Consider the following 14,875-nt stretch of genomic DNA (forward strand, 5'->3'; position numbering starts at 1 on the left):
TTCATTCGTTACAAGAAAGCACTGAAACATGTACCCCCATGTGGGCTTCTAGGATATATGCAGTATCAATGTTGCTTTTCTAGTTTAAGTCTTGGATTTTTCTATTTACTGTAGTTTTTTTTTATATGTACTCTGACTTTCTTCTTAAAACACATTCAAAACAGCTTTTCAGGTCCTTTACAGTCACTCTAGGGGAAAAAACTTGATTCCAAACCATTTTGAATGGCTAGCTGTGTTATTTAGGCTGTAAAAGAAAAATGTTGAAACATAATCCAAAATGTTCCAAAAGGTGCATTGGGCAAGAGAACCTTTGAAGCATTTAATGTAATTAACACAAATGTTGCCTTTTTGAAAATTTAATAAAGCAGATATGGGAAAGTAGTATTCTAGCACATTCCTATTCAGGGGCTCTGGTGTGGGCAATCAGGAAGGTCTGTGTCCAGACCTGGTCAATGTACTTTCCAGATATGTCATAACCCTCTGCTACCTGTCCTGTTTGTCACATATTGACCAACCATGTGATACTATCACTATGATGCCATAAAGAAGGGCAGTGTACTTTCAGAACCAGAAGAGGGGGTTTGGGGTAGAAAAGTACAAATTTTCATATGCCCTTTAAAAGGTCCATAACTATGCATTGTGCAGCTACCCATGAAGACTGAACATTTCCAAGGAATCACCACACAAAAATTGTGTCTGTGATAGCCCTGTGGCATTTGTTTGTTTTCAGTGGCTTTTTAGGATTACAACTCCTAGAATCAGTCCTGTGCTGCCTGTCGGATACTGGGAGTTATAGTCCTCAAAAGCAGCTTCCCCAGTCTTTGAATAAGTAAACAACCTGTGTGCTGTAGCTGGCAATGGCAAAAGCAGTGTTTGTACTGGGCCACCACACGCAACAATGTTTCTGCTTACCTCATAACTCCTCCTGCTTCCTTTCAGAGTAGAGTGGAAGAAGGAGTTAACAAACACATAGCCTCTATCTGGCATCTTCCTAAGGTTTTGGCTTTCTTCTTTTATACACTCCCAGAAATGTGAAGGGCATCCCTAGAAAAGGCAAAAACCTTTTATCTGGGAATACTGCAATAATGCTATTAGTGCAGACAATACTGCCTGTATATCTTACAAGTTATCATATCACCAGCCATCTGGATGGGGACAGATCATTTGCAAGAAATACAGCAACCATTTGTTCTGCAGAAGCCCTTCCTGCTGCTGAAATATATGCCACTGGAAATGATCCTCAGAGTCTCCCAACAATGGTAAATGAGCAGCATTGCAGCACTCTTCAGCACGTGCTTGTTATGGATGTTCCAGTCCTGCAGTAGTGTTCATGGCAGACTGAAGTACGTATCATAGAAAATATTTGTATTAAAGAGAAAGATCCAGACGGTATGTTTTGGTAATAATGGCTAATAGGAGAACTGAGGCTCAGACAGATAATATAATTAGTACATCATGAGAAGCAGAACTCCCATAAATGACAAAAGGGCATCAGATTGTTTTAGCAATAGCTTGCCTTGCTCCACACTTTGCAAATTCAGCTTCTTTTACTTTGCTTGAACTGGCCAGTTTTATTCCAAAGGGGGAAAAAAACATCTCCAGAGTTCCAGTCTGTGCTCCCACATCCAAATTGGAAGTCTACATGCTGTTTTCCTGCCAAAAACGTCTCCTCTGGCTGCTGTTTATAGCACACTACTGCACATATCCAAAGGTAAACAGCAGGTGGCAGGGGAACTATCCTACAGGAAATGGGTGCATACCCCAACTAGATCAGGCATATATTCCGGAAGAACATAAGTGCACTGCTGATAAGTCCAGTGTTCTGTTCCTACACTGTTCAATGAACTATGGAAAATTTGAAAACATATCAAGCAGATTCTACCCACCACATTCCTTCAAAGAAAAAAACCACAGCTATTTATCTCTGCTTTTCTTGAAGTGGGTTCCTAATTTGGCTTAAGTAAGTTAGCACTATGGGAGAAGGATCTTTTCTCTGTCCAGCTCTGTCCGTTGACAGTTAAAATTCAAGCCCAAAGTAATAATCACACAACACATTTCAGCACTGTTAAATGATCATAGTGAATGAATCCGTCCACACTATTTGTAGGGATTCTTCTATCACATTTACTGTAAGTCAGGGAGTGAAATCAAATAACGAAATAAGTTAACCTCCAAACACAAGATACCAGGCCACTCCAATAGGTGTTAATGACTATTCAGAAAACATTATAAAGGAAAATTAAGTGGCTTTAAAGACTGCAGTTCAGGCACTATAGCAAAGGAAATTAACAAAAATGAGTTTCAGCATGTTTTTCTTGTTCAGCATTTTTTAAAAGTTCAGCTGTCCTTTTGAGCAATGTGTCTCATCACCACATATTCCTTCAAAAACCATGCCCTATACCCATTCAGTTTTTTCCCAAATGTTAAAGTCAAGTTTCTCATATGGTTACTATTTACAATGGAAAATAAAAAAAAATAAGTCAACACTGACAGAATTCATCTTGCAGAATTTATTCTATTAATAAGATATCCAAACCTTTTGAGTATTAGGGGTTCTGGAGAAAGACTCTGGATTCTGTTTGGAAATCTCACACTTTTCTCTCTGCATGTTTTGCAGTTCCATCAGTTTTAATTTCTGAAAAATCTGGGTCTGCAGAGAAAGAGAAATTTGTAACACCTGTTGCTTACATAGGCAAAACTAAAACTTCTATGGTAACAGGATGAAGCCTGAAGTAAAAATAAATACTTCAAATATAACATTAGAAGACTGATTCTTTCTGAATGTAGACAGCAACAATTCTTTTTTCAGCTCAAGTTCTAAACTACACCTGGAGGTCCCATAGGTACTGCAGAGTATTCTGGGTGGTTTACAACAATAGATAAAACATAGAGTAATAAACAATAAGTACAGAAGAATTAAAACTTTAGTAGAATAGGAAGAAGATCAGTGGTACAAGACATTGAGATGGTGGTACAAGGCGTGCGCCAGGATGATGAAGCATGACAATGGTTGGGATTGCAGTACTTATCAGAGTGTCTCTCCCCAATGTCATCTGCCTGACTCTCCAGATCCTCCCAGGCTATGCTCCTCTGTATACCACCCCCCCCCATCCCAAGGAGGCCTGAAAGTCACCCAAAAGTGGTAGGGCCTTCTTCACGATGGTTCTGACTTTGGGGAATCAGCTCCAAATGGAGCTATGCCTGGTCCCCTCCCTGTTAGCATTTAGAAGGCAACTCAAACGGCTGCTTTTCAGGGAGGCCTGACCCTATTGACCCTGTCTGATTTGATTTTAAACCTCTCATCCTGCTGTCTATATGGAGAATTGCTCATGGCACCATCTGTATTATTTAGTTAAATGTTTTAATGTTATTGTTTTCTTGTGGTACAATTGTATATGTTTTATTTATTGTAAACCACCCACAACAGCACACTGCACTAATTGGTTAGTAAGTGAGTGAGTGAGTGAGTGAGTGAGTGAGTGAGTGAGTGAGTGAGTGAGTGAGTGAGTAAGTGAGTAAGTGAGTAAGTAAGTAAGTAAGTAAGTAAGTAAGTAAGTAAGTAATTCTTGTATAGCAACTCTACTGAATCAAAAAAAAAAATCAAACATTTAGGGAGTCCCAGAAGAGAACAGAGATGCAGATGTAGATCCTGGAAAAGTTACATTTGGGATTATGACTCCCAAAATTACCTCATCAGCAGTGGGCATGCAGGCTAAGGAATTCTGAAACTCTAATTCGAAAAACTAACTTGTCTACATTTTGTGTTAATGTGTTCTTGTTATTTGCTATCAAGTTGATTCCAACTTATGGCAACCCTTGTAGGGTTTCTTGGAAAAGTGAGATATTTAAGGAATTGTTTTACCATTGGGACCTCTAGCAAGTTTCCACAATTGAGCAGGGATTTGGTCCTAGGTCTCTAGACTTCTAGTCCAACATTACATTGGTAAATGTATGGTCAGATGCATATTGGCAGTACCAATGGCACACACCTGCTGGATTAGAGTGACTGACTTGGGCTGCAATCAGATGGGCATTTAGCCTGCTGTTTGGTCCATTCCATGGATTGGTTGGTTCACTTCTTTTCTGGCAATCACACAACGTAATCACTGGAGTGAACTAAATCGTCCCCAGAGTGTTCCTACTCACAACTTTCTGAGCCCCTATCAGGGGCTTCTGCTTTTCGGTACAGGTAGGATCATTTTGATTTGGTCTGTTTCCAGTTTGTGTGATTGCCACGAATGGACCCAAAGTGAACCTCTGGCTGTCAAAGCTCCTTCTGGTTTGAATTTCTGATATTCTGAAGTGGCTTAATAAGTGAGCCACTTCAAGATATTGGCAAATGGAATATCTCCTCTGCTCCTAGGTGAAGGGACAGGGGAAGTGAAAAAAATGTAGACTATAGTAGACTATTGCTGTGTGCCGCATCACACTTGAAAAAGTTTAAAAAAATTTTTCTTTGCCTTGTCTGAAGGGCCAGTTGAAAAATTGCCAAATCCATGTTCAATTTGCCAATATTCTGAAGCAGCTCACTTATTAAGCCACTTTACATTATCAAAAATGTAAACCAGATGGAGCTGAACCAAATAGGACTGATTGAGCTCTCATATGCCATTTGGATGTGAGATCGCATCAAAAAGCATATTGGCACATCCTAACAACCTCAGAAGATCCTATTTAGCCTGCACCATTCCATTCCAAATTGACATATGTAGACAGGCTCTTGAGTAGTTTGTTGTTGTTGTTTAGTTGTTAAGTCGTGTCCGACACTTCGTGACCCCATGGACCAGAGCACGCCAGGCCCTCTTCTCTTCTCATGAGATGGCCAAAGTGTTGGAGCCTCAGTTTCAGGATCTGTCCTTCCAGTGTAACTACTCAACTAAACTGATTTGTTGCAAGCAGTGATTTGTAGCACTGCTGCAGACTGTACAGTATTTTCTCCAAAGCTAATTAATTAAAGTGTAATTGAAATTCTCACTAGCCTGAGTATTGGATATAAAATGAGAAACAAATAATGATATCTAAAGAAAATCCCACATTTAGAGTTATTTATATGGGTATACAAGGGAAAAGACAGTGAATTTGTATATATAGAGAGATTCATTTCCTGTAAGAGAGCAATTTGACTATTTTCCATTAAATCCAAATTTTGAATGTGACAGAGATTAGAAATCTTTGCAAGCAAGAATATGTAAAAAATCCTTACATTTTTAATTATCTGTTCTTGACTCTTGGAAATTCTGGGAGAAGTATCTACTGATTTTTTGTCTTCACTCTGAATAAGAAGTAAATACTACATTTGTAAGAGGAAAATTAAGGCAGACTTCTCAAAAATTTCACAATAGTGCAGGACTGTTAAAGACTCTTCAATATCCTGTATATTCCCTCTTATCTGCACAGAAGAAAGATGCTTCCAAGGTATAACTCTGCTCATGGATTTATTCCCATAAGATCAGGGAGTTAGGCTATTTGAATAAAAACAGGATTTCTCTGGTTCTGTGTGTAATCATATTTATGATAAGCAGAACAGAGAAGTGTGTATATAGCAGTGGCTAAGGCCTGGTTCAGGCCTGTTTTTATGGTAGACTGAACCCAGGAAGCTGTAAAATGGATAAACAGAACGAAAAGTGACTGAATACTGTTTTGTAGTGACAATACATTTCCCATGCCAATAAAGTATCCTGAAACAATGTTATAAACCTTCCTGAAGTACAGTTTATACATATTGATTATCATTGTGATGTGATGTCAATCAGCATAATGACTATTTAATGCTGAAGAATCATAACCTACCACTGGTTCTTGAGAATGTTTAGAAATCCTTCTTCCCGGTGATTCAAGAGAGAAGCCCCTTTCTCTCTTTGTTTTCAGACATTTCTTTTTTGGCTTTGCCTAATAAAAATAAAACAACCAAGCAGCCACCCAACAGTTTAAAAAGAAACAGAAACCCTGCAGCTCACATTAATATGATTAAAGATATTTACATAAACATTTTACTTAGAACTTGTTTTAATAATCTATCCTAGATCTTAGTAGTTCAAAAAGATCTAAGGGCAGAACTATGTGGTGGAAGAAATATATGGCAGCTGTCCAAAAGAGCAGCCCTTCCTCCTTCCATGCCAAGCTCCCTCCCTCAATAGCATCTCCTGCAATTTAAACTGCATGCCTGACAGCATTCTTCTGTGCAATAACTCCATTGTCCTCCACATCACTGTCTGCTATTTGCTGGGAACAGATGTCCCAAAGGATGTCCTGGTAGTGGGCAGTTTGTACTAGATATTAAAAAAGAGGAGGGACATCTTAGAATATTTACACTTTGAAAAGTCTGCTTCTGATTTATGATTAGGCACTGATTGTGGGTAAGCCCAGTACCACTTGACTAATTTTGCATGATTGCTCGGCCAACAGGCAACAAGAAGTGGATGCTAGCAACCCTTGGAGAGGCAGGCAAGCCTTGTGCCCAGTCAGAGTCATTTTGTGCCTTGCCCCACCAGCGGTGGTGACAGCTGGGCCTCTCAGAAGTCAGAAGTGTTGTTGCTGCAACAGTGGGTGGGCGGGCAAGCAGAGCTACCAGCTGCTGTTCAGCATATGTTGCCCTATTGTGCCATGTTGATGGAGGCTACCTGAAGCCATCTTTTCTCTGTGACGTGACACCCAAGGGACTACACTGAAGGCAGCCTTTCACCAATCACTCTCCCCATGCCTCACTATCCTCTTAGAGTTTTCCAGGACAGGATCTTGAAAATGTCTCCCTTTCTTTAAAGAATCAAACAAAAGAGAGAATTTAGTCAGATGTAACTATTGTCATGGAAGAATGGGAATTTTCTGTTGTACGCAGTCTTGAGAATACAGGATATTCCTCACTGAACCACTGAATTTGTCCCACCAATCTATGTGTCAAATTATTTAATTTACAAAAAACAATTGGCTTAAAATAATTAAACTGTTCTTTGAGACAAAATAATGTTCTGAGACAAAATAACATTAACATAGTACTTTCCAGTTGGATTTTAACTAGTATCTTGTAGGTAAACTATGAGTCTCCAATTGTTGTCCTAAGTAATGCAAAAGGTGAATAAGCAGTATGTGGCATTCTGCACTGCCTCAGGTTCTGTATATGCCTCAACTCCATAACAATGTACCACAGATTAAAACACCTAGCATTTGTCTCTAAAGAGACTGTAGTAGAAACCATCTGGCTTCACGGTCTATCGATATGCATCCTTATATGCCATGCTAAGGAAATGAATTTCAAGTAAAAAAAAAATCAATAAACACTAAGAATGTGAATGCTTAATGGAAATGTGTAACATACCTGCGTGTCTTGTTTAACTGCAAATTCATTGGAATCTGAGCTATCAGAACTGCAAAGGAAAATATGTTGTTTTCATGTACAAGTTTGCGGGTTCAAAATGTAAACTAAGATTCACCTGCATAATAAGTCAATTACCAGTCAAGCCATCTGGGAAACATGGCACTGCTACTTACATCCTAATCTAATGATGGGTCACAAAATATAAGCATATCAGAACAACTTTATTTACCTGGAATCTCTGTCTGCTGTTTCATTGAGAGAGATAACTGCATCATCTTGTTTTGCCATTTCCTCCAGTTCCTTCAGGTATTCCTTATACTAGAGGAGATTATTCATAGACATTAATGTCAATTTTCCACTACTGCCTAGTGATAACAGATTCTTTGGCACTTATACCAGAGAATTCTGTATAAAAGCAATATTTATTTGTATTACCTTGCCTTGATTTTCATTACAGAAATCCAACAATGAATCACAGAAATGATATCCAATGGACTCCAGATCCTTAGTACTGAAGTGAGTACCATATCTACTGCCTGGAATGTGAATGTGAATCTTCATTAGAGAAGAAATAAGTGTTCTACTCAGTATAGCAATGTTTTAATTTACCGTAACATAGGAAAACCAAGTTCTGACTGCTGTTCTACGAGACTATAATATAAAACATTTCTGCTAGAAGACTTCTATATTCCTGTGTAAAACTGCACCTTTTCTCAAGTCTGTATGTTATTAGGAGCCAAACTCCTTATGAGGTAATACTTTTTCATTATTTTAACAAGCTCTTCCTTCGTTCCAGATTTTGGAAATTAGCTTTGTTTCATTTAGAAATTGGTCATCAGGAGTTTCATTTGCATGTCTGATTTCTCATGCCCCATTGCTTTGAAAGACTGGTGTGTTTCAAGGGAAAAAACTGGAGTAGGAAATATGCATGAGATTTGACCTCGGACACATTGAACTTTCCTTCACAAAGGATATTGGCAAATACATAAATATTGACAATGGACTTCAAAATGGGAAACTGCACCTCTTTCAGATATACTAAAAGCACCTCAAAGAATTGGGGAAGATCATGGGAATTCTTTGAAAGAAACTGTTAACCTCTGTTCTTGCCTCACAGAAGTACAATTCCAAAGAATGAGGGAATGAGTGTTAAACTAGTTTGCAGCGTAGATAAGCCTGATGTAACCCCAGTAGCTAGAATCCTACTGGAATCTGCATAATATTTGTATAATTTGATGGAATCAATGGCAGCTAATTTACAAGGTGGGTTGCATGTTAGTGGAGCAATAGATCACATGATCAGGCACATGACTGAGATATATCTCAATGTTTCATCAGTTACTGTCAACTGTGGCAAGTTGCGCAAACCTTATGCAAACATTAGTTGGATTCTGGCCATTATGAATGTAAAGACATTAATCAACATTCCTTCTCTCTGTACCCTGTTTCCCCGAAAATAAGACAGGGTCTTATATTAATTTCTGCTCCAAAAAACGCATTAGGGCTTATTTTCAGGGGGTGTTTTATTTTTTTCATGTACAGCAATCTACGTTTATTCAAATATAGTCATGTCATCTTATTCTGGTTGCTGCACAATGGTGGAGGGCGGGATTTCAGTTAACTGGGGCTTTTTTGGGGGTAGGGCTTATATTACGAGCATCCTGAAAAATCGTATTAGGGCTTATTTTCAGGTTAGGTTTTTTTATTTAAATTATAATTAATAATTATATTAAAAGTGAGGGTAATTATACACTCACTTTAACTGTTACATCTGGTACTCCAAAAGTTCTCTCTCTCTCTCTGGCTAAACTACATTACAATATGAATCTTTCACATCCCTGCCTATTTATCTTTGTCAAACAAAATGTGTCTCTATCAGTGTGTCCTACTGAATCTGCTAAACAAGACTGCTGGATCCCATAATATCAAGTCTGGAATAAAATTGTATTTGCCTTACCTAGCGTAGACCCACAGAAAGTAACTTCCAAAGTATAGCTATTGCTGATGCCCATCTTCCACATCACTACACGACCTGTCCCTTCTTTGCCTTTCTGTATCTTGAAATTGCAGTCTGAGAATGAGAACTTAAGAAAAAAAGAAATGGAGGCTATCCTTTTGCAATAAGTAGCACTTATGGTCTAAACCAAACATTACAGTATATATACCACTATTGCTGAAAAGCACCCCTCATATCACATTCTCTCTTCAGCATATAGTTTCACCTATTTATCATGTGATGTCATGACCCTCATTTTCTTTTGCCCAGTCCACACTGTAGTACTCACGGATGAGTCAGAGGAAGGAATTGCGTGACACGGCAATTCATTATAATGGTAGTGGTTGGCTGGATAAACCAGAGAGATGGGTACCTGCTATGGAGCCAGAAGTCCAGAGGTCCCACTATGCTTCCCAGGAGAAGAGCCAGCCTGTTCAGCCTTGGGCAATCTGTGCAGTCCTAGAGCACTCACAGAAGATGGGAATGGTAAAAAAAACCTTCAGAGTTCTATTATTACTTAGAAAACTCTGAAAAGGGTCACCGTAAGTCAGAACAGCATTTATGTTGTAATTTATTATAACAGTAGAAGAGACAAAGAGGCTTGTTTAAGACGGAAGAAAACGGAAGTGTATTCGCGAAGGTTTTCACAGCCGGGATCTAATGGTTGTGGGTTTTTCCAGCTCTTTGGCCGTGTTCTGGAGGTTGTTCTTCCTAACGTTTCACCAGTCTCTGTGGCCGGCATCTTCAGAGGACAGCACTCTGTGCTCTGGTGTAGTTTGCTTGGGAGTGGGAGTAAAGGCTTGATTTAAAAACTGGAAGTGTTTTTTAAATCAAGCCTTTAAAGCGGTGAAAGCTAAAATAACATAATTATACCTAGATAAACTGCAATTCACTAAAAATTAAGGCATAAATAGTTCCCATTAGAAGAAAAGCATGCCTACCATTTGTATCTCTGCTCCGTATAAAAGAGCACATCTGCATTCCTATGCCTGATATGAGATGACTACACTATATAAAGCACAAGGCTGCTAATCACCATCCAATCTGTTCTATTCAAGTGAAAGTTATCTAACTTAAGTTTTGCTCAAATAATGGAAACCACTGTGTCTTGTATTATTCCCTTGTTACTCTGCCTCTCCCCTTCCTTCCTTCCTTTCTTTCTTCCAAATCTGGATTGTAGGCTCTTTGGAAAGGAACCTGTGTTTTTATTTCTCTCGATAAACAGCTATAAATAATTAATGGTGCTAAGTAAAATAAATAATGTATGTGTTATCTTTAGATTGACAATATCTTTAATAGTTCCTGTTAGTTACATGAGCCATGTAAACTGCAAGGTAGAAACACAAGTATTTACTGTGGTAGTGACCTATGTGATGAACAATTGCAAGCTCAGGAAACTGTTGCTGCAAGGTCACATGGCTTCTCTAACCGTGGGAAACAGTAGACAACTCAAGTACATAAACAATAATGTGAACAAAGCAATTGTGTAACGAGGGCCTGGCATGATTAGTAGGTCACTGCATCACATGAGGCACAAATGTTTTTTTTGGAAAAAGATGTTGTGATTTAAAAGAAGACCTCAAGCACACATTTTTGAAATGGCTACTACGATACCTGTAACACAGTAGCTCATAAATTCTAAAAACCAAACAATTTGCCTGTAGCCCTGAAGAAATATATTTTACTTGTAATCCGGAAGACAGCTAATTCAGTTTACGCAATGGGAACAAATACAGTGGTGCCTCGCAGGACAAATTTAATTCGTTCCGCGGTTAATGCTGGCTTGTGAAAAAATCATCTTGCGAAACACGTTTTCCCATAGGAATGCATTGAAATCTAATTAATGCGTTCCTATGGGCAAAAAAAAAAAGTCAGAACAAAGTCAAATTTGGCTTACAATGGGTTTATTAAGTGCTCATATATATTGTGCAGATGATTTTAAAAAATTTCAATCAAAATTTTTTAACTTTTTAAACATCATAGAAAAACATTTAAAAATCAGCAAACATGAGGCAGGAACAAAAAACAGAAAACATTCGTCTTGCGAAGCATGGCCATAGGAACATTTGTCTTGCGAATCATCAGCCCCCCATTGCCAAATCCATTTGTCTTGCAAGTTTTTTGTCCTGTGAGGCATTTGTCTTGCGAGGCACCACTGTATTACTCTGTCATGACAAAAGGCCACTAAAACATGAGAGAGAACGAGAGCTATTGTTTTGTGTCATTTAGGCTAAAAACTGCGTAACACATGCAAATGCCTGTGTGTGTTCCTAAAGGGATATATAAAGTGGTTCCTAGTATGTTTAACATTTATCACAGTACAACTAGCCTTGTTTTTAGATATTTACTAACACTAAGGACTGACGTTTCAGGATGTTTAGATCACTAAAGCAACTGAGAAAACTGGCAAACAATTTAGCAATTGCTGAGGTACTGACAGAGGTTTCTAACAACATTTAAAAGTTGGCTTACTTTATCTGGACAGTTTTTGCTCATAATGAGAGGAAAAATGCGCTGGTGTAAGCTTGCCCCTTCTTCTTGCTGCTCCCTTTTTTCACAGCCATACATGAAGACATTCTCTTTCCTGCTATGCCCATGAAGATCACAATACAGGAGAACACTGCGCTCTTCCATTATTCTGCAAGATGGGAGAATATTTATATCAAGTTATTTTAATTCAAATTTGGGAAGAAGACATTTTTTTCAAGGTTGCCTAGAGGTAGCCTAGATTTCAGAGTCCCTAAGGCTGAAGGCATGTTTACTAGGAACAATCTTCAGTAGATTCCTTTGTTGGTAGGAATAAGAACTTTTCTAGTGAGTGCAACAAAAGCTGAGTTGCACCTACTCACTGCATCTCCAGATACCAAGACAAGAAGTAACAAGTTAAAGTAATGGAGTGGTGTATAATGAGTTATGTGGGGAGGACTATGGGGAGGGACACTCTAATTGTGACAAGGGGGATATTGTACAGTTGGCAGGAAAAATACTCAAAACATAAGTGCAGTGTGTAAGTACCACAGAAAGAATAAATGTTTATTTTTTAAAATATTAACTATTAATATTTCCAGTAAACCTGTAAAATCGTGTCTTGACTTAAGAATGCCTTGACCTATGAACAGCTCCGTTCGCAAAATTTTGCTTTGAGTTGCGAACGGAGCTTTGATCTATGAACAAAAAAAGGCAGGGGAAAAGGGTGGGAAATTCAAACCATTGGTGGCGAAGAGGCTGCTTCTTTGTAGCTCCTTCACCCCAACGGTTCGGGAAAGGGATGTGGCGGTGGTGGGGGTGGCTGAGCGTCAGGAGACTTGAGCCTGGCCGGGAGGCCATTTGAATTTCTCGGGCTCCTGCCTCCCGGCTGCTATCGTCCATTACTGCTTTTCTTAGCTCCTGATCATTGAGATGATTCAGAGCTAAGCTAGACAAGATGGAATGGCATTTTAAAAAGTAGGGCTTTAACATTTTGCCCCCACCCCACCTCCGGTTCCCTGGGAGGCAGAGCCTGGCTGGGAAGCAAGGACTGGGGACGGAGCCAGTGCCAGGAGGCCGGAGCCCGGGAAATTCAAATGGCCGGGCTTTTGCTCCCGGCGCTGGCTCCGTTCCCATTGCTCACTTCCCCGCTGGGCTCTGCCTCCCAGAGCCTGGCTGGGAAGCAAGCAGCATGGATGGACCCCACGCTGGGAGCAAAAGCCTGGCTGGGAGGCGAGGACCCATCCCGGCCAGGCAGTGGAGCCCGGGCTGGGCAGCTGTGGAGGTTGCTGCAGCGGTGGAAGCCAGGGAGGTTTCAGACTGGTAAGATCCTTTTCCTTTTTTAAAAACTGTTCTGGGTGGGTTTTGGAGGGTGGGTTTGGACTGGGGGGGTATTTTCTGTGTTGTTTTGTTTTTGGATTTGTGTGGGGGGGGTTGCAGTCCCAGTGTGGCACTTGCTCTGTTTATTTTTATTTTGGTGTTGTTGTTTTTAATGCTGGAACAGATTAATTCAGTTCCCATGCATTTCAATGGGAAATGGTGCTCTGACTTACGGACATTTTGACTTACGAACACCATTCCGTTACAGATTAAGTTCGTAAATCAAGGCACCACTGTATTGTGTGGGGTTTAATTTGGACTTGGAGCTGAGAGGGTGGCCCCAGGTTATCTCCCCTGGGTCGGCAATCCAACTCCATTATTCCATGATACCCAGCGAACAAGTGGACTGCAGGATTTGAACACATCTGGAAACTGTCAGATAGGGAAGGTAACTTTGGTATTTCACAGAGGTTTTAAATAATAAGTATAAGGGAACTGAACCTTCACATGAAAAACACCATTGACAGGAAGGAACTGAACTTTGCGGAGGAGGAGGTGCAAAGCCCTCTTCGTAGCTAAAAGTGAAGGCATTTCCTTTGTTTTCTCTGCCAGAAGTTGTTTTCCCACATATCACAAAGGATCATAGCAATAAAACAAAATCTACATTAATCAAACATTCAAGCATCTTTGAACTAAAAATATATTCAATGGAACAGGCTGAAGACAGGCCATGTGTTAATTAACCATGGGCCAATAATAGACAAAGAGTTGCAATGCTAAACAGAGAGGAAAATTGATGTTACCTTTTTACCTTTTGATCATGGTGCGCGTGTACCAGATTGAAGGGAAGGAATCCTTGAGTTCTGATTTATAATTACGATTCAAGTCCCTGCCTGCTAAAGAACACCGGTAATTGCCCACAATCACACCATCTGGATTCAACATTGGTACGACCTTAAAAACGTAAGTGTCTCGGAGCAACTGGGCACTCCTTGAATCCCCCAGAATGTAATCCAGAAAGCCCTTCATCATCCAGGAACTGTTAGTTTCACCTGGGTGCACCCTGGCAGTCAAAATCACTGCTGCTTTCCGTTTCTCTTCTTTGGAGTCTTGCAAGGGGTTGGTGATGGTTAAAACATAGACTACGTTTCTCGCCAGAGTATGGCATAAGATGCGGATCTTGCAGAACTTGGACCGCTTTGGATCCGTAGCAATGGCAGACAGGTAGTCTTGTAAGTTGCTGTAGGTGTAAGGATAGCAGTGAGCAAAATAGCAGGTATCTCTATTATGTGGGAACTGGAATGTCCATGTCAAGGAAAAATACTGATGTCCATCTTGGCTACGGTTATTTCTATAATACTTGATTTCATCTCCTGTCCTTTGCCACCCCACTTTGTGGATCTTCGCTTCTGCTTCCGAATACAATAATGGACGCATACCATGATTGTACAAGCTTGTTGGCTTGGTGAAGTTGACAATGGTAAAACGGTAAGGTATTCCTGCCTGAGTGTTGGTGACCTGGAAGTAGTACCACTGTGTGTGCTTCTTTGTGTACAAATCAGTGCGTAGAGTCAGTTGGTAGTCAAAATCACTACTGGAACATGGGGGGAAAGAATATAATTGTTAATATGATTTATATTGTCAGACATTTGGGTACAGTGATACATATCTAACTTTACACATTTTCCCTTGATAGATTGGAATTCTCCTATCTGTTACTCAGTCTGTGTGGCCCTGGGCAAGCTGCAGAATCCCAGGGTGTCCCCAGAGGAAGGGAATGG

At 39.8% G+C, this 14,875-nt stretch overlaps 1 protein-coding gene across 3 annotated transcripts in view; it reads right to left on the bottom strand.

The window, feature by feature from the left end:
- Positions 1 to 14,875, bottom strand: part of AGBL3 (AGBL carboxypeptidase 3) — a 41,216-nt gene that overhangs the window by 13,125 nt on the left and 13,216 nt on the right. For 2 of the 3 annotated variants that reach the window (XM_073000211.2, XM_073000210.2), the window contains exons 7-16: positions 13,906 to 14,688; positions 11,781 to 11,946; positions 9,270 to 9,396; positions 7,748 to 7,848; positions 7,542 to 7,630; positions 7,313 to 7,361; positions 5,791 to 5,889; positions 5,204 to 5,272; positions 2,537 to 2,650; positions 913 to 1,044 (exon numbers count right to left, since the gene is read on the bottom strand). In XM_073000211.2, the coding sequence (XP_072856312.2) occupies positions 913 to 1,044; positions 2,537 to 2,650; positions 5,204 to 5,272; positions 5,791 to 5,889; positions 7,313 to 7,361; positions 7,542 to 7,630; positions 7,748 to 7,848; positions 9,270 to 9,396; positions 11,781 to 11,946; positions 13,906 to 14,688 (1,729 nt within the window). The remainder of the gene's footprint in view (positions 1 to 912; positions 1,045 to 2,536; positions 2,651 to 5,203; positions 5,273 to 5,790; positions 5,890 to 7,312; positions 7,362 to 7,541; positions 7,631 to 7,747; positions 7,849 to 9,269; positions 9,397 to 11,780; positions 11,947 to 13,905; positions 14,689 to 14,875) is intronic. The other variant, XM_078376083.1, reaches the window with a different exon arrangement.

This window comes from Pogona vitticeps, chromosome 5, assembly GCF_051106095.1.
Source record: "Pogona vitticeps strain Pit_001003342236 chromosome 5, PviZW2.1, whole genome shotgun sequence".
In the NCBI taxonomy this organism is placed as follows: domain Eukaryota; kingdom Metazoa; phylum Chordata; class Lepidosauria; order Squamata; family Agamidae; genus Pogona; species Pogona vitticeps.